At 39.7% G+C, this 27,365-nt stretch overlaps 2 protein-coding genes across 5 annotated transcripts in view; one reads left to right on the top strand and one right to left on the bottom strand.

Moving 5' to 3' along the window:
• The window catches only part of ercc1 (excision repair cross-complementation group 1), a 192,561-nt gene that overhangs the window by 162,004 nt on the left and 3,192 nt on the right, over positions 1-27,365 (top strand). The gene's annotated exons all lie outside the window — the stretch shown is intronic.
• Positions 11,660-27,325, bottom strand: sona (SON DNA and RNA binding protein a). Of its 4 annotated transcripts, none has more exons than XM_074659577.1 (11): positions 27,185-27,325; positions 22,399-22,488; positions 21,582-21,789; positions 20,232-20,308; positions 18,386-20,133; positions 18,280-18,355; positions 17,482-17,839; positions 16,713-17,224; positions 16,025-16,518; positions 15,797-15,889; positions 11,660-14,199 (listed from the first exon to the last, which is right to left on the bottom strand). In XM_074659577.1, the coding sequence occupies exons 2-10, from the start codon at positions 22,424-22,426 to the stop codon at positions 15,815-15,817; spliced, it is 3,576 nt and encodes a 1,191-aa protein (XP_074515678.1). In that variant the 5' UTR covers positions 22,427-22,488; positions 27,185-27,325; the 3' UTR covers positions 11,660-14,199; positions 15,797-15,814. The 4 variants fall into 4 exon arrangements, with proteins under 4 accessions (XP_074515678.1, XP_074515677.1, XP_074515679.1 ...); XM_074659576.1 differs by lacking the exon at positions 27,185-27,325 and adding an exon at positions 25,556-25,734; XM_074659578.1 differs by lacking the exon at positions 27,185-27,325 and adding an exon at positions 25,556-25,734 and having other exon boundaries at positions 18,398-20,133.

Genomic DNA, 27,365 nt, shown 5'->3' with positions numbered 1-27,365 from the left:
TCTATAAACAATATTGATCTATCGTCTAACATCAAACTAATCAATGCATATAGCATTTAGGTTTGAGGACCATTACAGACGTTTCTAGCCCAGCATCACCCCCAAAATGCTCACAAGCAGGGTCATTTTTATTTATGCAAATAGCATGGACGAGAAAGTCGGTGTGCTGCAGCACCTCCTAAAACAACCATCAATTGATAAAGTTTAAACTTAGTGTTAAAACTATCGTGTTTTCCCTTTTCTTCCTGGGATACAGGCTATATGTGCAGTAAACAAGTAGGCTTTTTATCTGTTTATTATATGAATTAGTCCATTATTCCTTGTGAGGTAGACTCTATTACGCACGACAATTGAAGACTAGATTGGCAATTGATATAGAAGATAATTTGACTTGCTCTGTGAATAAAGGAACCTTTCATCATTTCTTTTAGGGGAGTATGACTGTTTGCTGTCTTACAAGACTGTCCTCTCCAGGAAAGTTACACTCTGCTCTTTGTGTCACGTCTTCTACATACAGTCAAAATATTTTTTTCAACCCATGAAGGTGATCTTTCTCCAACTCTAACAATGTAGTTTCAGTTGCCTAAAATTAACCACACTTCAACTAAAGAGGTGGCAATCAGAAAACACTCATATGAGTCTTGTTTGCAACACTGACAAACACTATATTTTGTCATGCATGTATTAGGACAAATGGTATCAATTTATTATCTCTATCTAGAGACATGTCAGTAACGGGTTAAGTCTAGAGAAGCTAGAAACTGTTAAAGACAACATCAAGTTGATGCAATATAGCTGTATTCATAAAGTTATACTGTAAAATGGCACTCTGAGAAATGCAGGAAGTCAAGAACAAAGGAAAAAGTAAACAAAACAGGTCATAAAATGTAGATACACTGAACACGGCAGACTGATGCATCACAGGAGTGCAAGATAATGTGACAAAGACGTGTCACATGCTTGTGGTAACCTAGCAACCCCTGAAGTAGAATGGTAAAAAGCAGCAGGTCAGAACTTGAGGAAGGAGAGACACTGTTTTAGTGTTTAAATATGTGTCTTCTTGTGGCTATTTGTCTTTGTTTTTCATATGAAAATGAAGTCAATAGTGTATAGCTTCGGCGATAATGTATCGCACATTCATATCAATAAACCGTCTTTGAATTAAACAGAACAGAGAGAGAGAGAAAGAGAGAGAGAGAGGAGCAGCAAATACTCCAGCTTCATGTATGCATAGAGGCACACAAGTGTGAAAGAAAGACAGATAAGGAGATGCAGAAGAGGATATGGTGAATATAAAGTAAAAAAAATGAAATTCAAAATGAGAGGCAAAGCGTCCCTGCTGGTACCGCATGTGCTGCACCACACTGAGTCCATTTGCCATAGATCGTTTGTCAGTTGGCTAATAAGCACAACACTTTAGGGGCAAAGGAGGTCGATAACAGCCTCTAAAGCAAAGCACTCTTTCCACAGAAAAAGATAAGAGTTCTCAAATTAAAAGCCTGGGACTAAACGTCTTGACTTGTGGAAACACCCACTGACAATAAAATGTTCCATATCAGAGGGGCTGACGTATTTACACATGCCTCCTTATTCTAACTGAGGTGGATTTGGAGATACTTTGGCTACAGATAGGTGTTTGGTCTGCATTTGATAAAACATGAACAGATTTCTCATGAATTTCCAGCAGCAAAGACACACAAGGATCATTTTGTATCCACAGTCCAAGTTTGCACCCAATAAAAATGATCAAAATCCATCAAATCATGTTACTGTGCCTTCTCTAGATGCTTCATTCATGCGGATCTTAGAACATAGTTTGCATCTAGGAAAACAAATACAGGTCACTGTTGTCGTACAACAAGCATTCAAAAGTGGGAGACAACAGGAGACAAGCCAGCAGACAGCCCCTTGTATTCTCAAAGTCAAACGTGTCCTGCAGGAAAATAGAATAACAACCAAAACAATGACACATCAGACTTCCTGTCATCTCTGTAATACAGCACAATGTTGTTGGAAACAGTTACAGACTGGAAAAGGATTTCAGGGTTGTGAAAATAGACAGAGGAGCTGTTCTTTGTGTTAAACTGTGAATGCATGTTTTTTGAGTTTTGACACTTAGTTGATACAGCACACTTAAATACATAAATACGTAAAGTAAAAATTACAAAAGCTGCATATTCTACCATTCGTCTGATATTAAATGACAATCCAGTGTCTCAGCAGCACTGAGGTGGTCACTGTCTGATAAGATTTATTATGTAATATCCACCTACCAAAGGGACTAAAATGAAGGGCATAATGTCATAAATTGCTGTATTTTTATATCTCAGGTTGGTGTGGGTGAACATGTATGGAATCATAGGAGTGTCACAAAAAAAAGAATAAATCTGTAAAAAAGAATAAGATAAAATATATAAAATAAATGTGGAAATATAGAGGAACAAATAAAAGAATAAATAAGTAAATAAAAAATGTGAAAATATAAAGATAAATAAATAAAAGAATAAATAAGTAAATATAAATGTGGAAATATAAAGATAAATAAATAAAACACTAAATAAAGGGAAAATATAGGGAAAAGCAAAAGCAATAGGTAAAAGAATAAAGAAAAAAAAGGGATACAATAAATAAATTACATTATATAAAAACAAATAAATACAAAAAATATAAATATACAGAAAATAACATTTATATGCAAAAATAAATAAATATATATATCATTTTTTTAAATATATATATTAACAAATAAATGAAAATACATATTATTATTTTACTTATTTATTTTTATTTCCATATTTATTTTCTCATTCTTTTACTAATTTATTCTTTTTTATGGCACTCCTATGACTCCATAAAGGTGGACTTCATTTAGTTGAATTGGAATAGGAGGCAAAGTCATGTGAGCCATGAACTCCACAACTGCCTCAGCCACTCAATGAAGTTGCAGAATCTAATCTATTTTGCATGGAAGCCATAATTAATGCATGCAGCAGCAGCAGCGGGTAAAAACATACATTTCTTAGCTGTCTAAGGAACAGTGGGTTAACTTTAAAAGAGCTGTCATGTATAAAAATGTGTACAAGTACAGTCGCAGGTAAAAGTCTTACGATGTCGGCAGAGTGAAAATGTTTGTTGCTGTCGGTGAAAGTGAGTCAGCGTTTAACACCTTGCATGAATAAAATGTGCTAAGTGCAGTCCGTTGAGATAGTGAAGAGACATTTGTCGTCTCTGCTGCAGGTAGAAAACACTTCAGTACCTTTGCCACCAACTGTATTCTTGCAACGTACTTTACAAGAACAATACGTATGCAGTCAGCGCTGTGTGTCAAATTACAATAAAGCTTTTCAGACAGCCGGCAACAAACAACACAGCCAAGGCAGTTATGGGTGCTTTCTGGTGTACACAATACCTGTAAAAGAGTATGATGTGACTTTAAACATACCAAAGAACTCTCTCAAGAATCATCCAGTTCACATTTAAATAGCTGCAATGAACAGAGCATGTGAAGCCAGTCACTGTGGATTCATTAAGTGGGTTCAAGTCCGGCTCATTATTCGTTTCATCCTCTCTGTCTTCCTCATATTTCCCTTATACCTAATAAAGACATAACCCTCAACTCTCCCTCCTGTGACTTTCCACAATTTCATTATTGCCATCTAAAGAAATCTTTAGAAAATGAAGGTGATCAGTACACTGACGATCAGTTTTTTCAACTGAAAGCGCACCCGGTTTGACTGTTATCAGCTCATTAAAGCAGCAGTAGGTAGAATTGAAGCAAATATAAAAACAGTTATTTTTATTAACGATCACTATATCCTGACAGTAGTGCATGAGACAGGTAATCTGGAAAAAAATCATGTGCCTCTGTGTCCTCCGCTGCTCCAAATGACATCTGCAAGATTTCACAGACCGGAGGAAAACAACCAATCAGAGCTGAGCTGGAGCCTGCCGTCTCTGAGCAGCTGTCAATCACTCGCAAACTCCGTTCACACAGTCAAACTAGGCAGCGCTGATCAAATATGAATCAATATTCTGTTACTGTAATGCCTATTTCTCGCCTCAAATGTTTTCAGAAACATCTTGTAGTGTACTGTTTAGCTGTAAAATTAGAAAGTTTGTGACCTGGCAGTGTTATGCAGCCAAGTTATTCCTCCATTTTCGTTCATTTCCTACAAATGTCCAGCAACACGTGTCAATTTCCGCTCGTTACATGCATACAGTCCTTTCAAAATAAACTTCTGACTTTACAGGAAACAACTTCCTTAGTTTTAAGCAACAAAACTACTTATTTAGGTTTAGGAAAAGATAGTGGTTTGGCTTAAAATAACACCGGAAGTGGCGTAACTTAAGTACGTAACTTACGTTGCTTACGAAAGCTTAGAAATAGATGTGCTTTCTTTTGATGAAATGAAAAACGAACACGATGTAATAAAAAAAAAGCTGCATTTTTACCACCACTGTGAGGGGTGTCCAATGAATGAGTGTGGCCAAAAGTATTCAGTTTATAATTAAAGATTACACAAGTTTATCCAGGAATAGAATTTGTGATCTCTCAGAAAGCCGGGGAAACCACTCAACTAACTAATGTGAGTACCTTACAGCCCTGTGGCGAGTATGAATATTTCATCAGCCAGTTGCAGATTTCAATATTTGATTAGCCTGTTGCAGGTGGGTTAGACGGTGAAACCTGGATATTTTAATCACGGACGGAAGAGTCCCCATGTGGCGGTTACTCTTACATTGTTCAATATTGTCGTAGCAGCCCGCAGGCCTACCAAAACTAAACTTCTCATTGACCTATATATCTAACAAATGCAAATTACTGTAATAGAGCATCTTTATTCATAACAGGCGATTTATTGGTAGCCTGTAATGTGTAACACATGAATATTCGTCATGGGAAGGAAACACATGCAGGTAACTGTCACAGCACCAATATGAACTGGCAGCTGCTCATACAGTATGTTGTCCCTCCTGAAGCACATGCATGCTCACACACACACACACACACATACAAACGCCAACACCGCTCTACCTTGATGCTTTTGTTGTCTAAGTCAGCAAGAGCGATGAACCAGATATTGCTCTGCACAAGTGACAAGCACACACACACACACACACACACACACACACACCGCTGCACCTTGTTGTATCATGACCTTATATCGTTTTGTGACTGTGACACACTCCTGATATTCTTACTGTGAGCCCTAACATGGGCGATGGACTGGAACGTCCATGACTCTATAATACACACGTCTCAGCAGTGGGGTTAGGTGCGTAAGTGTGATCACTGGACTGAAACCTCCCATCCAGCATACATGACATGCACACACACACACACACACACACATAACTGAGTGTGTGGCTGCAGTTATAGGATGATGGTTCAGGTGACGTCCATAGGGATCAAATTACCTCATCAAAATCGAATTAATTATGGTTATTACAGATTTTAGTGAATGAACGTGAAGAGAATAACATTTTGCTGCCCACCATCAGTTAAATATATATATGTGTTACCACCATAGACTGTATATAATAAGTCAACGTAGTTACTGTGATGTCACCCATTGGTTTGTGGACTGACGTTTTGAAGCCTCAAGTTCGGCATTTTGGCCATCGCCATCTTGGTTTTTGCAACTAGAAGTGACACGAGAGGGTGAAGCTAAGTGCAACCAAATGCTAAATAAGACATTTTTAGGTGACCAAAATGTTACAATTAACTTTCATGATCTGAAAACACACTGTGAAAGGGTTAAAGTTGTAAGACAAAAAGACAGACAACTCCCAGACCGGACAATGCCGTGGTAGCGACCTGTCAATCACAAGGTAGCCACGCCCTAAAGCATACCCTGCTTTATGGTCTATTTGACTCTAAATGGGATCATAATTTACTAAAGGAACATCATGTTGTATTGAAGAAGACTTGAAACTAGCGATTGAGACCATAAACTCATGTTTACAATGTTTACTGAGGTAATAAATCAAGTGAGAAGTAGGGTCATTTTCTCATAGACTTCTATACAATCTAACTTATTTTTGCAACCAGAGGAGTCGCCACCTGCTGGCTATTAGAAAGAATGCAAGTTTAAGGCACTTCTGCATTGACTTCACTTTTCAGACGTTTCCCACTGGATTTAAGGCACTTATTTCAAATTACCTCATCATAATCTAATTAATTAAGGTTATTACAGATTTTAGGGAATGTATATGAAGAAAATAACATTTGCTCGCCATCAGTTAAATATGAACATGTGTTTCTTTCAACACTGAGTCTCACCTTTGATGTTTGAACACACGCTACACATGTTAATCAGTGTAGACACAAGAGGAACTTTCCTTCCCTGCAGCTAATAAACAAACACACACACACACACACACACACACACACACACACACACACACACATACACATATTAACCTTGATCTACCTTGATCTTTGTGGACGTCATTGTGGGTACTCCCTCCATGCCTGTGACAAACAACACATAAACACACACACACACACACACAGAGAGCACTACCTCTGCTCTCACTCTCGAGCAATGGACTGGAACTAACATACACATTCCTGCGGCTGTCACACACACTCTCACACACACACAGACAAAGAGGACACGAGCACACACACATGCACACAACCTTGCTGCTGTGTTTGTTGAATGCACCAAAAACACAACCTTACACGCACACTATGATCTCTGACTCACACACTCTCTCCCTATAGAAATGAATCACTTTGAGTCTGCTCAGCCAGACAGACACACACACACACACACTCACACACACAAACTATACTGTACTACCTCGATGTTCTCATCATTCACACCAACGCGCGCTAAAGTCAGGAAGCATCCGTCTCCGCGGCTGACTTCATAGGTCAACTCTGCGACAGCGGCTGGTGTCTCCCCCGCCCTCGCGGACGGTGTTTGATGACCCAAGAACAGCTAAGATGACTAGAAGCCACTTTTCAAAAGTTGTAAATTTGTAAATTAGATATGAAATAACACAAATATTTTAACATGGTTTAAGAAAGTATTGTCTGTGCTGCACAGCGTGTGCCTTGATACTTCACTGTTTGCTCTATTCATGGGTTATTTTTGGTCATTTTTTTCTGAGAAGTCTCGTTTCAAATAAAGGTCAGATGGGCGAATCACTTCTGTCTGACATCTTAGATTAAGATTACATTAGCCATCTTAAATGACCCATGCACTAGTTGAAAATTCAAGTAAACCCATAAATACAAACAGAATGACTGACATGAAATGTGCAGTTAATCTGATCCACATAATCACATTTAAAGCTGCAGTGAGTAGAATTGGAGCAAATATGAATTGTCATTTGAATAGTAATTAGGAGATGTCTTTGACAAAGTCCTTCCGAACATTTTAATATTCTTCGCAAATATGCAAACTTATACATATTTAAATTTTCAATCTGGAATGGGAAAATGAAAAGAATATTTAGAAATTTAATTTTTGCTTTCCAGTTTGCATGAATATTTCAACTGGGTTAACTTCACTCATCCATAAATGAAGTTGCTCCGTCCCACTGCTCTCATGAGATATTCATGCATGCATGCAACATGTGTGCCTTCAATCATTGTGTTCACATGTTGCAGCAGGCTCTCCCCAACCTTACATACAATTTTGGTTTGGCGTGACTCTGTGCCGTCGAGGACATTGACACACACACACACACACTTGAACTGAAATGTGCACACACGCACAGTTTTGACAGTACAATGAACCGACAAGTGCAGCCAAAGTCACAACCTTTATTCTACTCCTCTGACCAGTACATGGACCCTCACAGTTACACACACAGCTCACTTGGCTCTGCAGGCAGCGCTCCAAATCCTACTCGGTGAAATTAGGCATCTTTATTTCTCTTTTGTTCTCAGTTTTCCCTCCCTTCTCTCTTCTCTCTTCACTCTCGTCAGCTTTTATCTCGTCGAGCCTCTCATTTCCCTCAATCCTCTTTTCTCCCTTTCTCTTCTGCTGTCTCTGTTGTCTTCGTTAGTCTGTCTCACATTGTAGTGAAACAAGTTCCACTCTGATCCAGAAACTCCACCACATGCTCAATTCATCGGCTTAGCCAGTGTGTGTGTGTGTGTGTGCTTGTGTGTGTGTTTATTAGTGGTGTGTGAAGCAAAGTTGTGTGAGAAAAGTGTGTTGTGAAAATGGAAAGCAAAGGAGGGGAGTGAGAGGAAATTTGTGTATGTGACCTCCTTTCCGGGCTGCCTGACAGAGTGCCTGGACCGGGTGGTCGTTGCAAAGCACTCAGCCATCCATCGACCGACCGCCATTGATCTGCAAAATCCAATGACTCACTAGCTTCTCAGTATGCAACCCACATACTTATACATGCAAACGTGACCGCTGTGTGTAAACAAGCGCACATGCAGACACTGACAGGAAGGCCTGTATCTGTTACCGATTAATGTAATAGCAGTCCACAAATTAAATGAGTATAATAGGCTCAGATTATGTAAACACAGTTACTCATTCAGAGATTGTAGTTGATGCAGATTAATAACCATAACACCACTTAAGAAATATTGGAAACTGTCGGTGGAATTAAAATACTGGCTCTGCATTTCTAATTAAGATATTTGTTGCTGTTGTTTTTTTTGTCTTTAGGGACTGTACTAAAATGATTAGGGGTGGGAGGGGTCAGAAAGGCTCCCTAGCTTGGGTAGACTTTTTATCAGAGAGCAGAGGAAGGTCTTTGGATTTTTTCCTCATCCCGGATTTATAGTTTATGTATGAAAAAAATCAAATAGTTACATCAAAAAGATAGCTTTTGTGTGCTCCGCAGGTAATAAAGGTGCTCTATATTTTTGTCATTCATTCAGCTCATTTAGCAGCTCTTTATTAAAAATTAGAGGCTGGCTGTATTTTCGCCATTTTGTTATGTTTGCCATAAATATATTGTTTTGAGATGGAGCGTATTGCAATGGGTACAATGGGGTCTGAAAAGTGAAGCCAATGTGGAAGTATCTTAAACTTGCATTCTGTCTAATAGCCAGCAGGGGGCGACTCCTCTGGTTGCAAAAAGAAGTCTGATTGTATAGATTTATTACCTCAGTAAACATTGTAAACATGAGTTTATGGTTTCAGTCGCTAGTTTCAAGTCTTCTTCAATACAGCATGATGTTCATTTAGTAAATTAGGGTCCCATTTAGAGTCAAATAGACCATAAAGCAGGGTATGCTTTAGGGCGTGGCTACCTTGTGATTGACAGGTCGCTACCACGGCATTGTCCGGTCTGGGAGTTGTCTGTCTTTTTGTCTTATAACTTTAACCCTTTCACAGTGTGTTTTCAGTTCATGAAAGGTAATTATAACATTTTTGGTCATCTAAAAATGTCTTATTTAATGTTTGGTTGTACTTAACTCCACCCTCTCGAGCCAATGGGTGACATCATGGTGACTACGTCCACTCCCTATATACAGTCTATGGGTATTGTGATGGGGATGGTCCAACGAAAATATTTATAACTTTAATTCACACTAGATTCAACCCCCCTCAGCCACCCCAATAACTTGCATACAGTCCTTTACTTTTTTCTATAATACTATAATACTACAGTAAAAGATAACACTTCATTTTTGAGGTAAACCAACTAGTGCTTCAAACATGCATGCACAGCATGAGTCATGCAGGAAAGCTTAATGTGAATCATACATAATGTGAACGAAGAAATACGTTGCATGTGCAGATTTGCATTCACTGCGCTTGCCGTCCGTTTCAACAACAGACTTTAAGAAAAAGTTGAGAATAAAAACAATTAATGTGGTCTTCCAGACTTGTTAAATCTTGAAGACAAAAAAAAAATCTGCAAAAGGCACTGAATCGAATTTTATGCTGGTTTCAACTGCAGAATAGCTTAAATGTTTTAATCACCGTCAAAACAAGCCAACTCTTGAAACAATTGTAAGACGCAAAAAGGACTGAGGCATTTTTCCTTCTCTTTGGTGTTTGCTTCATTTGAAGAGGAAAAACTGCTCAGTTCAAAGCCCTCAGTCCATGACTATGGTAATGATTGTACTTTTCATCTTGAGTGTATGCCATGGTGATGAAGACTAAGGCAGAAACTCTCACTCTGGAGTTTTTAACCTTTTTATCCAAGTCAGTGAGCAAATCCACAGATTAAAGCGGTTTAAGCTTTCTTCATGAAGAGTGCCCTGGGTAACTCCTCTTCGCTCGACATCCAAGTAAATCAGACAACTTGTAAACGAAAATAAAGTGTTTAAAGCCCTCATACTTTACTCACTTTACCACTGTTCACAATCTGTTAGAGCGTTTGTAGAGTGTTTTAAGGCCCATTTTGTTGATGGAGAGGGTCCAAAATTCCTTTATTTAAGTCTCTGACCTATACAATAAAAGCAGAGTCGAAACAAAGAGAAAGTGCACCACTTGTAGGAGGATTTCATAACTACAGCTGTTTGTTTTTTTTATCTTAAAACATTTTCTGAAAGGACATTTTAATCATCCAAGCACACAGGAAATGAACACTGGCATCAGCTCACTTCAAACACTCATGTACTTCTGTTTGTCTATCTTTCTCTCACACAGGCAAACAGAAACTGCCCACGCACAAACACACAGCCTTACAAATCAATACATTGTACAGTCAGGATGTGCTCCATCTCTGCTGTGAAGGCTTTCATTCTAGGTCTGATAACATTGGTCGCTCACTGCTGAGCAACGCACAACTGGGCCAATGTCACTTTACTCAACATTTATTCTATGACCCCATTCACACCTGGCAGTGCAGGCTAATTTTAAACTAAGGAAACTCTTTCACGGTCACGCAGTACAAAAGCTGCTTTACAAATTCATGTGGATTCAAAGTTATTACTCCTTTGATCGTGAAATGGGGTGTGTGTCATGGTGACAATTTGGAGCAGGCAACTAGTGTGTTGTCAGCTCATTAATGTCAATTATTATAAGTTCGGCTCTGATCAATAATCCACAGTTTAATAAAAATTCTATTTACATCATTTCCTGAGCTGGTTATTTGGAAAGACAGCTAGGACCTCCTCCCAAAAAACAAGACAGGATGTAGGGTTTGTTACACATTTTGGCTCTAAAACATGCAGATTACACAGCTCGATATTCTAACACTTGATTTAAAGCGGTTTCCCAACCTGGGGGTCCCGACCCCCCACTAGGGGTCGCCAAAGCTTCATAGGAGGTCACAAGGCTTTCTTGAATTTAAGGGGTGTAAGATTACTTTTTAAAAATATATAAAGTTGGCCTATCTCATCTCTGATGCAATATTCAGAGGAAACAATCTGCTAAAAAATCCTAAAATCGCTGGTTTTACACAAACCTCCTGCAGGTATTGCGTTCACTATTTGGGTTGATTGTTCAGTTGATCAGTTGTTCTGCACTGTTATTGTTATGCATTGAATATAATATGAAATACCAATCAAATATGTTACTTAGTCAGGAGTCATCAGTTGACTCAATGATTGAAAAGGTGAACCACTGATTTATAGCAATGTACCAACTCATCTGTCATTAACTTATGATGAAATTGACTGTTTTAAAGTACAGTTTATCGAGCTTGTATGACATGTTTTAAGTCGTGAAAGTGCAGTGATACATTATGAGCCTGAATAAAGTGAACACAGCACACAAATATATAGAGATCATTGAGGTTTTTAATAATCATCAACACGTTTATGTACAAAGCAGGCGATGTCATATTCAAATGACCAAAGAAAAAAAAGAATCCTAAAATGCATTTTCTTCTTTTATCTGTCATTAAAATAGCTAAAGATTACCTCAGGGAATCAACAGTTCAACAACGCTTTTGGTACGGTCAGTATAGTTACAGTTTGACAAATCAGAATTATCTTCCACAGTTTAACAGCCCTGGGCGTGGGAGGTCGACAAAGAAGGATGGATCTAGACTTACTTCCCTCTCTGATGAAAAATAAATGAGTTACGAGTACAAGATTCCTTAAAAACCTCATCCCTGCCAGTTTCCCCAAAAGCACCGTGTTAGTTTTTGTTCTTCAGTTATCCAACGGGACAAAAGCATTAAGTGAAACATGGACCCCGTTAACCCAGACGCAGCTCACACAGAAGACCTACTAGGTGGCCGGGGGGACAACATTTACAAGTAAAGCAGATATTAAATGAGTCAGTGGATTAAAGGAAAAGGGCTTGTTGGGTTTTCATTACGTTTGCAGTTATCCATAACAATTCTCTCCTATTTGCCACCTGAATACCGCGCTGCAAGATGTGTCAATTTAATGTGGATATAGTTCTTTCTTCAAAAGAAGCATCTTGAGACAAAGAACCTGATTGTCTAATACACAAAACATTTAACAATGGCACAGTTCAGGGCATACTCAACTTCCTAAATTAAACTCTATAACCACTAGAAGTATAATCTGTCACCCCCCAGCGCAACATGAAGTATGTTCTCCATGTGTTCATCTATAAAAGCTACTAATAGAAATTATGTTTTAATAATGTAAACAGCAACAGAAAGGCAAAAGCATATCTAAAGCGTATTTTTAAAAACTGCCTAATGTTAATCATGTATTCAGTCACACAGTGAATTAGAAATGTTGCTCTAAACAAGTAATAATTAGCTCCATTTACAGTGTGAAATTTAAGCGAAGTTACATTTTCAACCATCCGGTTTCTCATCAAGAGAATAAAAAAAATGTTACATTGATAAATCCTAGACTGTACATAAAGAGTCTCTCTCACTAACAAGCTGCGCTCAGCTCGCAATTGGTTCGGGCAGGTGACCTCGATACCGTCGCTCCACCGCCCGATCACTACTGCGCAGACTCTGGTTCCAAATGATGTCAAAATCTCAAGATAGCAGCTCTCGTATCGGGATATTTTGGCTTCACTTCGGTACAGTGGGAGGAAGTGGAGACGCTTTGTCCATCTTTATGTACAGTCTATGTAATATAGCTAAAGTTGGTGGCTCAAGGTCTAGTCAACCAAATCTTAGTTGTGATCTGAATCTGGGATTATGGGTATTATGTTATTCTGAGGCAAGGTCCCAACATCTGGGATGTCCAGCCATCCAGTCATCAACCAGCATCGCTTACAAAATCAAACCCAGATGACAAATGATAGAAACAGACATTTCAAAAAGTTTGCACTCAGTCAAATGTCTTCTAGTTTTAAAAATGCTAACATGGTAATTCCCAACAAATACGACTGGTATGCTTTTTGAGCATCTTAAATGATATTATAGTATAGTGTTCTGCAAAACAGACAACACTGCATGTTAGGATATTGGTGTTAAAAGTACAGCAGATGAAATGTCCATTTAAATCTACAGCAAACATGTTTCCAAATTGAAAAAAAAAATCCCAACAAAGCCCAAATGAAAGACCGGTTTAGAGTCAAAGATTAGGTTGATGTTTAAAATAGAGGGAACGAAAATCACACCCAGGGCAGTGCTAACTGGATTAATTATGTTTTGTCATATCCAAAAGTTCAAACCTTCTTAATGCAGCCAATATAGTCACTTATTCCATTCCTTCAAAATAAATCAGACCTGGCACCCTGTTCCAGGATTCACAACATGTGGTCATCCAGGCGTTTGAAAACGAGTCACATGTGAGGATCTACCAAAACTTCGTCTGCATTATTTGTTTATAAAACCAGGGACTAGAGAGAGCGGAGGGGAATACAGAAGAACGAGGAAGCAATCTCCACTTAACACAGCTCTTTAAGAAAGCATAAAAGTAAATCAAATTTAGAGAAACTAATCTTTTACAAAAACACTTGCGCCACTAGTTAGTTTGGTTTGTTTCCTCTTCAGACAGTGACCGCTTAAATGAGCAGCAACACTGAGGTGGTGAAAGTCACTACCGTATATACACACACTAACAATTCACGCACACAGACTCACGCTCACTATACAGTCATACAACTGTGCACACATGGCAGTGTGTCCAGTTTAATCAGTGGTATCACAGGTGACAGCCAGTCTCTCTCGCTTGCACACAAACAGAAACAAACGGGGGGAGCTGGGTGGGGCAGTGGCTGGTGCCGGTACGCCTATATTCTAACTGTGACAACTCGGATGCTCTTCTTCTTCTTGGTGGTTTATGAGGCTCAGTCAGCTCATCTGGCTGCCAAGGGGAACTGTGGGAAGGTAGGTCCTCATGTAAAGCGTTTTCCTTCAGTCCTTTGAGGGGAGTGGCTGTGTGCAGACAAAGAGAGAGAAAAGGTCAAACTTTGTTCATCATTTAAAGTCTACAGAGAACATTAGGTTTCATTATAACTACGACTTGTCTATTTAAAATGCAATACAGCAAGGGGAAGGCTGATGGCATTTCTCTTGTTAACACATTCAAGGGAAACTCAAACTGAATAGTGAAAAAAGAGAATTGCTTAGTGAGTTTGGCTCAATGTAGCTTGCTATCTGGGCACAAAAATCATCTGCCTCAGTAGAGCTGTCAAAACGCTAATCATGATTATTTTTGATCAATATTGAGATCATGATTATTTATCACGATTATTCATGGATATTAGGGAGAAAATATTTGTATTGCTCTTTCACATTTAAATGAAAAGAGCGCCGCTTTCACTTCCACGCTGTGCGACATTCCTGCTAATGTACAAATCTTTGCATCGAAATAACACTTATAGTGAGGTTGTTCTTCACCTGAACTCAGGGTGTTGTCGTTTTGCCTGTCTGCTCTCTGTTGAATATTACCCTTCTACTCTGGACTGCAGCCGCAACATTCAGGAAAGTTATTCACAGGCTGTCGCTGCAGGGTGCGTGCTAGTGATGCGCGGGTCGAACCACAGACCGTTGGGCGGGTTTGGGTGAACTTACTAGAAAATATTGTGGGTTTGTGCGGGCGGGTAAAAAGTAAAAAAGCAGCATTCCAAGTAAGTTATTAATAACATTGTGTGCAATAGTCCACCTTCTCTTCCCCTCGCTCTGCCTCTCTCTCAAAATCACACACACCACACATGCCGCCGCTGCCACCACGTAATGCCCCGCCAGGAGGTCGTGGTCATTTCATGTATTTCTGTGAGATCACGTTGTTTAGGAAGCGCTTGATTTGATATGCAGTGGAGTTTTCTATGAGTTGACACGCATTTTGAACGTCAATATCGCAGTCGATCATGTTCATTTAATTGTGAGAAGCCGAAATCGTGATTACAATTAATATTTCATTAATTGTGCAGCACTATGTCTCAGTAGACATGTCTGTAGCCATTTTAACGCTGAATGCTACAGTGCAGTATTAACCATGCAGAACTACCGTGACATATAAATAATTTTAGTACCAATCCTCCTGTCTTGTATCAACTGACCAGCGGGTCACAGAGTGCTTGTGGGTCTTTAAACAAATGAAAATGTATGTGAAAATTGGACTTAATATAAATAAACAGAAATATAAATGGCTGTAGGGATAGAATACCAAGTAAGGGGGTAACAGTGGGAGTGCTAAGTCAAAGGGAAAAGCTATAAATGAAAAAGAAGAATATTTCAAGACAAAAGTGGGAGGATAAGCACTTAATTGATTACAGTGTGGTAGAATAAAGAGGTTGATTCCAAATTGAGACAATGAGTATGTTGCTACTGGATCAATGATCAACTGGACAATTGAATGTGCTTAAAAATGTAAAAGCAGCACTCAAACCGTAACATATTAAGTTTGGAAATGGGAACCATGGCATGCAAAAGAAACAAACAATGCCCACAAAAGAAAGAATAAAACACTCATGTAAAGAGAGGACACAGTCTGACAAGGAAATGGAAGAATAAAGATAGAACAATTTACCGTGAGGGCTTGGCGGTTTTAGCTTTCATCATCTGAGACATGGGGTTTAGCAATGGCCATCTCCTCCTTGCTATTTGCAATCATCTTACACTTCTACAAAAAACACAAAGAAAAACAAATCAGTTACTTTGAGTTGGCAAAGTTGTGCACATAAACACCCCTTTCTATCAAACATGCACATTATAAATATTACAGAATAATCACTCATTAACACAGTGCCCCATTTACCTCAGTAAGCTCCTTGATGGTGTGTATGTTCGCTTGCTGAGTGACCTTCCTCTTCGCTTCCTCGATGTGGTCCAGGTTCAGGGTTGGCGTTGGCGGGGCGAGACACGGGGGGGGCTTGTTAGTGATGGTAGGAAGTGGGGCGAGGGGAGGCATGGCCGCCAGGGCACCCATGTTGGTCAAGGCTGCTGTCATAGTAGCTGCCGTCATACTTGCCATAGCGGCACTCATGGTGATGTTTGACATGCTGGCCATTCCTGGAATACTGGATAACCCCATCTGACCCATGTTGGGCATATTGGGCATGTTGGGCATCCCCATCCCCATGCCCATTGAGAGAGGTAACGGTAGAGGTAAGGAGAGCGGGGTAGGAGATGGAGTGGGTAGAGGGAGCTGGAGGATGGCTTTAGGTCGAAGACTCTCAGGAATGGGCACCCCCGCCTTAGCACACATGGCAGCAGCATTAGCTTTGGCTATCTCCAGCAACTGGTCCTTATCTGAAGAAAGAAAATAGAGGGAGGGGTGTAACACGGCATGGAGAGGGGAAAAAAGGCAGGATTAAGCATACAACCAGTGTTAAACAAAGTATACACTTACAGAAATCTAAAAACAAAAAATTATACAAAAATGTAACCATATATGTTCATGAATGAAATGTGGGACTGTCATCAGATACTATTAAATGTTTTACCCAGTTCAGTGAGGCGTGGAGGAGTCTTGCTGGTGCTGCGTCGTGTCCGGGACCCTGAGCGGCGCTGTTTGCGGAGAATGAGAACTGGAGAGTGGCTGGGTTCCCTTTTCCACCTGTCCCGCCTATCGAACGAACGGCTGCGAAACACCGGGCGCCTCCCGCGGCCCCTCGACCTAGACCTGCGTCTGCGGTCAGAAGAACGAGACCTCGATCGTCTGCTTCTGTCTACTGACCTTTTCCTCCGGCCCGTGGAGCGGCTCTTGGATCGTTTGCTTCGGTCTGTGGACTTGGACCTTCTCCTCCCACGGGCGTTGGGTGAGCGGGATCGTCTCTTTCGGGGTGGAGAGCGGGACTTGGATCGCCGGATTCGGGTTCGTGTCTTGGAGTGTGATCGCTTACGCCGTGCGGGGGAGCGTGACCTCCGCCGCCGGGCAGGACTCCGAGATTTAGACCGCCGTTTCTTTCTTTCTGATGGAGAGACAGATTCTCTTTTCCTCACAGGAGACTTGGACCTGAGAAAAGGTGAATGATAAGACTGATGAATAATTGTACATATGCACAATACCGGATTTTTAAATTACACCTACTAGTGCTGCATAATGTTAGCATTACGTCTGGCGATTAGATGCCTTTCACGTCCCCGTTTCACGAGATCTTTAACATTTAATACCTTTTATGACCTTTCAGTAATTCAATTTTAATCTCTTTCAGGACCCACACTGATTTGTGATGTGGGACGAGCACATACACATATTCACACACAACAAACCTAGACTGCTTCCTTCGGGATGTAGTCTTGGATGTTGATCGCCGAGGTGAAGAAGTTGAGCGTGAAAGTTTCCTGCGTTCCGCAGGTGAGCGTGACTTTGACAGCTGCTTAACTGGAGGGGGAGAATCCTGTTCTTCATCTGAGCCTTCCGATAAATCAGACCCATCTGGACCAGTGCCGGGCTCTCTGGAACCGGACCTGGACTTGGAAACACCTCGTTCATTGGGTGAGCTGATACCTTCCTTGTCATGGTTTGGAGAAGGCATCTTGAGCTGGATCTGCTCCTGCAACGTATCCCAACGTATCCCAGCAGCCTGAGGGCTGGCGGCAACTGCTGAGGGCATGGGCTTCCAAGCACCTGTATGGTACGTTGAGACATGTTAGGCCATTTTAAGGCAACAGTAACACAAATTATTAAGGATTTGAGCTCCTGCTTTTTGGAGTCTATACTTTAAACTCTGTATACTCTAAAGGTATTCAATAATAAATTCCCTGCTTGTTAAAATGAGCAAACAAGGAGCAAGATGAGATTTAGCAAATCTGATTATATTTGAGGTCTGAGGGGTAACTTGACTGTCTCTGGATGCTGGAATCATTTGAGTTGTAATATTACACTCATGTCATTGTTACACATCAAATTTATTCATAAATAACATTTATCCAGTTTATGGAGAATAGTAAGTTGAGTTCCTCTTTTGTTTTTGTAATACAAGGCTGACACTCTTAGTAACTCCGCAATTTTAGAAACTAAATAATTTAGCAGTTTCTTTAAAACATAGCAATGAAAAAAAGCCTGACCTGCTTTAGCTGAAATTCCTCCACTTTCTCCAGCCGTCTTCTCAGCCTCAGCCGTCTTCTCAGCCTCAACCTCAGCCTCAGCCTCAGCCTCAGCCTCAGCCTCAACCTCAGCCTCAACCTCAGCCTCAGGAGAGGAAGGCTTCATCTCTTTAACAGGAGAGGAAGATGCAGATCTGGCTGGGGAGGAGTTGTCAGACCGCCTATCACTTGACTCCGACTTGGATCTAGATCTGTTCAAGCCCGTCGAGACGGATTTAGACTTTGACCTTCTTCCACTCCTCCGAGGAGATTTGGACTTCCTCTTGATAGGTAGTGGTGAGAGAGACTTGGACCGATGCCTTCGAGACAACGAGCGAGATTTGGAGCGTTTGCTAGACCTTGGTGGAGAACGATTTCTCCTGGCGGCGGAACGGGAGGGAGGGGTTCTGGATTTGGTCCGCTTGCGGGGACTCTTCGATCTGGAGCGCCGGGTGTGCTTAAGGACTACAACGGAACGAGACCGAGTCCGCTTGCTCTTGCGGATCGACCTGGAGCGTGAGCGGCGGGATTTGGGGGGAGGTGACCTCCTACGCCGAGACAAGGATCGACTCCTGGAGCGCCGACCTCCTGCACGTCTTGCCGGTGACCGCGTCCTTGAGCGGCGAACAGGACGTCTTGATCTAGAGCTGGAGCGACGGGTTCTAGTGAAGGAACGTGACCTTGAACGCCTGCCAACTGCACCACCTCGTCTAGGTGAGCGAGCCCTGGAGTGCATTGTGCCTCCACGGGGACGTGACTCTGACCTTCGACTTTTCCTTGGAGACCGAGATAGAGAGGGGGACCTGCGCCCACCACGTTTAGGGGACCGTGACAACTTTCTTTTCGGAGAGTGGGAACTTCTGCGTCGCTTTGGAGAAACAGACAATGAACTCCTCCGACGTTTAGGAGACTTGGACTTCCTTGGAGACTTCAACACCTTTTTCTTGGGGGTGACGGAGCGAGAGGTGGACCGAGACTGACGTGTCGCCCTCTTGGTAGACTTCGGGGACGGGGAGAGTGACTTCCTCTTAGATTTAGGGGACTGAGAGCGGGACTGAGAGCGGGATAGCTGCCGAGTCTTTAGAGGAGTTATAGACCGTTTTCCCTTAGAAGTTGACCTGGAATGGGTTCTTGACCGTTCTTTCACTACTGCTGCTGCTGTTTGTCCATCGGACTGCTCCCTACTAGGACTAGGTGTTGGTGAACGACTATGACTTGACCCTGACCTCTTAATATCTGAGACCCTGGGTGGGGAAGGAGATCTGGACCTGGATGAATCATGCTCCCTGACCTTTGCCCTTTGAACTGAATTGGCCTGATCTTTCAGGCCTGTGTCATCTCTTGGGGTAGCACCTTCCTGTTTCGGGATGATGTCAGGGAGTTCCTGGGCATGGCTGAATGTACCATCAGCATGACTACCCTCCGTCTTAACCTTAACTGCTGCTGTCTGTGTTATCTCATCCTGGCCTGCAGCGGGCGGTCTCATATCATTTTCTGATCGATTGGTGTTACCCTTCTCTCCAGATGGGGACACATCCATATCTGATATCTCCTCTTTCTTCGCTCCAAGAGATTCAGGTTTCTTGCTTTTTGAAACCAGTTTGGACACTGGTTCTTGCAGGTCAGACGCTGCAGCTGGAGAATATTTGCCATCACCAGCCGCTTTCCCTCCTTCACCTTCAGACTCGGAGCCTGAAGCGGAGCTGCTTTCAGATGGGGAGCGAGATGGGGATTTCTTTTCCTGCTTTTCGTCTTTCTTTCTCTTCTTTTTCTTCTTCTTGGCAGCGTGTCTTTTGTGTTTTTTGAATTTTGCATCTCCCTCCGTGTCTGCACGATCTGAGAGAAGTAACCATTTTTTAAAAACCAAATAACGGGAAGTAATTCATTACGTACAAAGAAAATATGAATTATTTTTGTGTGTGAGGGTCTCCTACCTGTAATTACATCTCTTTTGCCCTCCTCCTTCGGCCCAGCTTGGTCTCCAGTTCCTGAAGCTGCTGCCAGTCTGGCACTAAAAACACAAAGAAAAGGAAAATTGCGGTTTTTCCCTTGTTAATATAATCCCAATACAAACAAAACACAAATAGTCTTGTTTAGGCATAAAAGGATTGGTGGCTCTTCTCAGACGAATCTCCTTAGATAATACGGGACATTTGGATTTCAAACCATATTCTAGACCAGGGGTGCCCAATACGTCGATCGCGATCTACCGGTCGATCGCAAAGATAGTGTGGGTAGATCGCATGGCATTAAAAAAAAAAAAAAAAAACATTTTTTTTTTTTTTTAAAATAGACGTCAGCCAACAAATTGCAACACTCTTTCACCTGAACTCATCTGGAGTGGAGGATGAGATTTTGACACTACAAGCTGACATTCAGCTTAAGTCCAGGGCTCATGGACAGTTCTGGAACTTACTCACAGAGGAAAAGTACCCCAACATGAGGAAATGTGCTACCTCCTTGACTGCATTATTCGGCTCCACTTATTTATGCGAGTCAGCCTTTTCCCACATGAAGATTATTAAGTCCAAATACCGTTCCACCTTGACTGATGATCATTTGGAAGTGTGCTTGAGGCTGGCTATCAGCAGCTACTGTCCGGACTATGCATCCCTGGCTGATTCCATTCAGTGCAAGTCATCAGAGTAAGGCAATGACAAAAAATTTACAGAGTTATATTGTACAATATGGGTTCATGCAGTTATGCAAGGTACACCAACATATATTGTACATATAAAGAATACTCAATATATTTATAAATAAATATATGTTTTGCATTTTTATAGTAGGTAGATCATTTTGACTTGTTCATTTTATAAGTAGCTCGCATGCTGAAAAAGTGTGGGCACTCCTGTTCTAGACCATTACATCGGTGTCAAAATGTGGCGTGGTGCCTACTACCTCTTACACCTCATATTCCACACTACTTTAAACATTTTCTGTACGTCCATCAATCACCATAAAACCCACCAAGATTCCATTGCTGTCTATTGTCAGTGCTTTTGTTGGATAAGAATGCAGAAATGCATTTTGTAATGTTCAAAAACCTGTGGCTACAGCATGATATAAAATATAAAATATTGACTAAAAATATATTTGTAACACATTGAAACAAAGATGTGTTACTATTACATACCTTATTTTGTTAAGCAACTTGAATTTCATAAAATACAATAAAATAAAATAAAAAAATAGTTTGATAGAATACTTCTGCATTGTCTCAGGTGGCGACAGCACATTTAGTTTACACAATGTGTTTTAATTAAAGTTTTAGTTCTTCTGACCTTGCTCTGGTGGTCCTGACAGGCTTCAGCGGCAGCGGTGGCTCTACATCCGACTCAGCACCAGATTCTGAACTTGTCTCCTTTTCCCCCTTCCTCTTCCTCTTCTTTTTCTTGCTCTTGTGTTTTCTGTGCTTCTTGTTTTTCTTGTGGGGTGGCTCAATCTCTTCCTTGGCGTTCATGTCGTCTTTCTCAGGCGCCTCATCTTCACCTGAACAGGGCAGCCAGTATTTCAGATTACAAGTATTTGGCAAATCCATAACATGTACAAAACCAAGAGCATGTTATTTGATTAGTGCTTAAAATAAATAAATAAAATTTTGCTTGATCTGAAGGCTTGGGTTGATTATCTTATTAATTTTACTGTGTAAAAAAGTAGAAAAAAAACTGTGTAAAGAGTAGTGTGATGTATAGCTAAGGGACATTTGGTAGATGTCGGTTAGCCTTTCAACTTGGCAATGCAGCATTCGATATGATGCTGTTTTATCCGTACTGATGGAATACCCATAACAAGCTATGGCATGAGAAACCGTACTGTTATATGTGTGTGACTTCTGTCTTTATAATGATGAACCCGGCCAATGTAGTTTATTCCTCCCAGCTATGTAACCACATCAAAGAGCATGCACAGTGACATCTGTTCGACATGGAGCTTCAAAAATACAGCTGGAAGGTTATTTAGGGGGGAAAACTTCCCTACCCATGTCAACAAAATGCAGCTTTCATGTGGATTTTTAGGATAAACTAACATTTGACCTGAAATCTGGGGGAAACAGCAGTAAAATTACATTAATTTATTTGTGTCTCATCCATCACTCACCTGAGGGGATGTCCACTGCACATTCCATTGTGCCGATGCCCCTGACTTTGTCCTCTTAATGTCACTGGCGTGCTGCTCCCTCACTCAACACTGGCGAGGGAAACAAAGGTAACTTAAGCAACAAAGAATAAAGCACCAACACAAGAGGACATGTAAATTACAGCAAAATGTAAGTAACACCATCTTGATTACATCAACATATAATAATGTTTTTTTTTCCATGGGCCCGGGTCGTTCTGCTTTAGCAACCGTGCCATGCCAGGACAAAAACAGCCTCAAATAATACCTCTCTAAAACAAACTCTAAAAAAAAAGATAAAAATAAATGTTGAGGCATCATTCCCTCTCCTTCCTAAAGAGGTATTGCATTAAACATCGATACCTTCTGACCATTGTGATATTTATTTTTTCAACCACAAAAACTTAAGTCTTCTGGTCAACAACTTGACGGTTTGGCTGGCAAGCTAAAACAGCTTGTGTCTGAACATACAAGCCCAATGCTCAGTTTAACCTACAGTATGTCTTAGCACAAATTTGAGCTTGAGTTGTATATAGATGTTTTCATTTTATTCTTATTTTATTGTTGATTATTGATGCTGATATATATATATATATATATATATATATATATATATATATATATATATATATATATATATATATTTTTATATATATATATATGCACACACACACCTATTCTTTCAACTACTTGTGTACATCCCAGTTCAGTTTATTCCTCACCTTTATTTGTCCAGCTTTGGTTGCAATTGTCCCTGGCTGTTATTTCTATTTTTGTGTAAGTATGCTTAGAGAGATGCATAAAACCGGAGTCAAATTCCTTGTATGTATGTACTTGGTGAATAAAAAATGATTCTGAAATGTCGAAAGCTGACAAGATTACTGAGGATAACAGAGTAGCTGCCCTTTGCTTTTGATTTGTAAACACACTTTTCAGTTAGTTTCCAGTGCACAAATTTTGAAAGATTCAAATAAGTAAAAAAAAAGTGGCTCAAGTGAAACATGGCATGTGTCAGCGAACAGATCAGCTATCTATAGGGAATAAATAGTCTGCCAGAATCTAAAGCTGTCAAAGAAATACCTGCTTTAACACCACTAACCGAGATTTGGCTTGAGGTCACAAACATGATCTACCAGCACTTAAATATAGGAGTGCTGGTAGTACAAGTCAATGGCATAATAATCTAGGACCAAACACCCAGACCCCTCCTAACCCAACAAAGGTAGTACTCCCTGCATCGCCTCCCAGACTACATTGAGACTGGATTGCAAACAAAGTTCGTAAATAGCTAACCTTAGCACTGAGACTTTATTATTTTTATCAAGAGAAAAATAAATTGATCAACATCTGCGCTTGACTGAAGAAACTAACATTAGTCGACCCACAATCGTAAAGCTTTAATACAACATTAGCCCTGCTAGCATACAAACCCAAGCAAGCACTACTAAGTTACAAACAGCTTACTCATTGCAGAAACTATTGACTTACACTGAACAGATACTTAATCCGAAAATACTGAAATTGTAAAACCCCAACATTTGAATTGATGTGGCCAAAACATCCAGCTAGTGAATGCTATCGTTTCAGTAAAGCCAGCTAATGCTAACGTTAGCTATCAAAGGTTGAACGACATGTTATTTTAGATTTCAAGTAACGTTAGCTAACATTACAGCAAACTACAGCTTCATGATTATGTCTCAAAGCTCTGGTAAAAAAAGCTGTGTAACTGAAGAGTGCAATTGCTATTCCTAAACTGGATTTGATATATGTATCGGTTGTCTTCTGTCTGTTTTAACATGCTCCACCGTACAATTGATGTAACTTTGTAATGGTGTGCCATCTCCATCTTGGCCAGGTCTCCCTTTGAAAAAGAGATTTTAATCTCAAGGGACCTCCTGGTTAAATAAAATAAATAAATAAAATTAACTACGCCCATCTGTTCCTGATGCATTATGCAGTGTTGAGTTACACAAATAATATATTATTAATACGTATTGTTAAGTCAAAGCTGCAAAGGATTAATATAAGCAAAAAAGAGGAAAAACAAAGTTTCTAGGAGCACGTTGAAACTTGCTCGTTCAGTTTTTATGCACCAAATATCTGGAACAAGCTCCCAGAAAACTGCAGGACCAACTCCAACTCTGAGTTATATTAAATCAAAGCTTAAAACGTTCCTGTTTGCTGTTGCTGCCTTTTGTTAAACCAGATTAATGATCTTATATACTGCACTACACATTTTACTCTTGTGTGTTATACTCTATTTTAGCTTCTATTCTAGCTTTTATTTTTAATGTCTAATCTTTAATGTTTTTATAACTGTTTTAATTATGTCTTAATGTTCTTTTGCACTTTGTCACGATGCTCTTGAATGTTTATGTAAAGCACTTTGAATTGCCCTGTTTATTGAAATGTGCTATACAAATAAAGCTGCCTTGCCTTGCCTTTATGCACCAAATATCTGGAACAATTTACCAGAAACCTGCAGGACCACTTCCAACTCTTAGTTCTTTTAAATCAAAGCTTAAAACGTTCCTGTTTGCTGCTGCTGCCTTTTGTTAAACCAGATAATATACTGCACTACACATTTTACTCTTGTGTGTTATACTCTATTTTAGCTTCTATCCTAGCTTTTATGTATAGCTTGTTTTTATTGTCTAATCTTTAATGTTTTTATAACTGTTTTAATTATGTCTTGATGTTCTTTTAGACTTTGTGGCAATGTTCTTGAATGTGTATGTAAAGCACTTTGAATTGCCCTGCTGTTGAAATGTGCTCTACACATAAAGCTGCCTTGCCTTGCACGTTAGATAATCAGTGTGGCCTGTTCACGACGGTGCACATTCATTAACATTCATTCACACATCACTGCAGCTAGCTAACTATAGCTTAAGTTAATATCACCATGGCTGTATATTAGTTGTATGTGTATATATAAAACGTGTTACTTTAATTGGTTGCACGCTTACCAGCTAGACAAAGTATAATCTACATGCTGCCTGCACGCCGCGGCCTAACCACCAGAACCCGCTAGCTACGTTAGCATGCTACTAGCTAGTTATGCTAGCACATTTGGTTAGCTGCTGTGTTGTTTCAAACAAAGCGAAGTTCACAGCTATTCGATTCTGTAGCATATAGTTACCCAGTTTATGTCCGGGCGGATGCAGTCCAGTCCGTGTAGAGAAAGCCCAGATAGCTGCGGTCGTTCACTATGTGTAAACCAAACAATCGTTGTAGATGCTCGTTAATGCTAGCCGACTACCTGATCCGCCATGATGCGGAAAAGGTATCCCGACATGCCATGCTGCTGCGCGGGTTCAATGGCGGCGTCACTGTCTCCTAGGCAACTACAAACTCCATGGTAACAAACCGAGGGAAACCGACCATACATCTGTATTTCTTGTTTATATATACATATATATGTATATAAAAACAAGAAAGACATACATAAAATTATACATAAATATATACAGATACAGATTATTATTATTTTTTATTTGCCTGAAATGGCTCTTTTGATAGTAAAGGTTGCTGACTCCTGCTCTAAGGAAACAGCAAACCATAAAAATACAGTTATGCATGTCATAGGCCTACCTAAATACAAATATTAAAAGTATATGGGTGCATTAAAAACCTGATATACATCCATGTAGGCCTACAAGAGGTCCTTTTTGACATCGTATATTACATTAAATAATATATATATATATATACTCGTAAAGTTATGACTTTCTTCCCGTAATATTACGACTTTTTTCTCATATTTCGTCTTTTTTCACGTAAAGTTATGACTTTATTCTCGTAATATTACGACTTTTTTCTCATAATATTATGACTTTATTCTCGTAATATTTCGTCTTTTTTCACATTAAGTTATGACTTTATTCTCGAAATATTACGACTTTTTTCTCGTAAAGTTATGACTTTCTTCCCGTAATATTACGACTTTTTTCTCATAATATTTCGTCTTTTTTCACGTAAAGTTATGACTTTATTCTCGTAATATTACGACTTTTTTCTCATAATATTATGACTTTATTCTCGTAATATTTCGTCTTTTTTCACATTAAGTTATGACTTTATTCTCGAAATATTACGACTTTTTTCACGTAATTTTATGACTTTATTCTCATAATATTTTGTCTTTTTTCTCGTAAAGTTATGACTTTCTTCCCGTAATATTACGACTTTTTTCTCATAATATTACGACTTTTTTCTCATAATATTTCGTCTTTTTTCACGTAAAGTTATGACTTTATTCTCGTAATATTACGACTTTTTTCTCATAATATTACGACTTTTTTCTCATAATATTTCGTCTTTTTTCACGTAAAGTTATGACTTTATTCTCGAAATATTACGACTTTTTTCACGTAATTTTATGACTTTATTCTCATAATATTTCGTCTTTTTTCTCGTAAAGTTATGACTTTCTTCCCGTAATATTACGACTTTTTTCTCATAATATTACGACTTTTTTCTCATAATATTTCGTCTTTTTTCACGTAAAGTTATGACTTTATTCTCGTAATATTACGACTTTTTTCTCATAATATTATGACTTTATTCTCGTAATATTTCGTCTTTTTTCACATTAAGTTATGACTTTATTCTCGAAATATTACGACTTTTTTCTCGTAAAGTTATGACTTTATTCTGTAAATCTCAGATGTTTTTTCCCTCAGTGTGGCTCTAATACTCTGTAGTACTCTTTGGCCCTCACTGCATTAGACTTATATACTATATACTTTAATACTATAAACTGTGTTACCTTCATCAAAATGATCAAATGTTTTGCGGCTCCAGACAGATTTTCTTCTTTTTCTTTTTGCCTGAAATGTCTCTTTTGATAGTAAAGGTTTCTGACCCCTGCTCTAGAACAAAGCATCTGAATGAAGATGGTGCAGTGATGGACTAGCACCAGAAGGTGGTAGCTATGCAACATAACGGAT

This window comes from Sebastes fasciatus, chromosome 14 (genome assembly GCF_043250625.1).
Source record: "Sebastes fasciatus isolate fSebFas1 chromosome 14, fSebFas1.pri, whole genome shotgun sequence".
In the NCBI taxonomy this organism is placed as follows: Eukaryota; Metazoa; Chordata; class Actinopteri; order Perciformes; family Sebastidae; genus Sebastes; species Sebastes fasciatus.
Note: the sequence above shows the minus strand (reverse complement) of the source record. Positions and strands in the feature narration are given on the sequence as shown.

Excerpts from the sequence above, each read along its gene's own strand:
- sona (XM_074659577.1), bottom strand. The coding sequence starts at position 22,426 with ATGGAATGTGCAGTGGACATCCCCTCAG. Across the intron at positions 21,790-22,398 it reads TGCAGTGGACATCCCCTCAG|GTGAAGATGAGGCGCCTGAG; the intron begins GTGAGTGATGGA and ends TGCCCTGTTCAG. Across the intron at positions 18,356-18,385 it reads AGGCTGAGGTTGAGGCTGAG|GCTGAGGTTGAGGCTGAGAA; the intron begins GTTGAGGCTGAG and ends GCTGAGGCTGAG.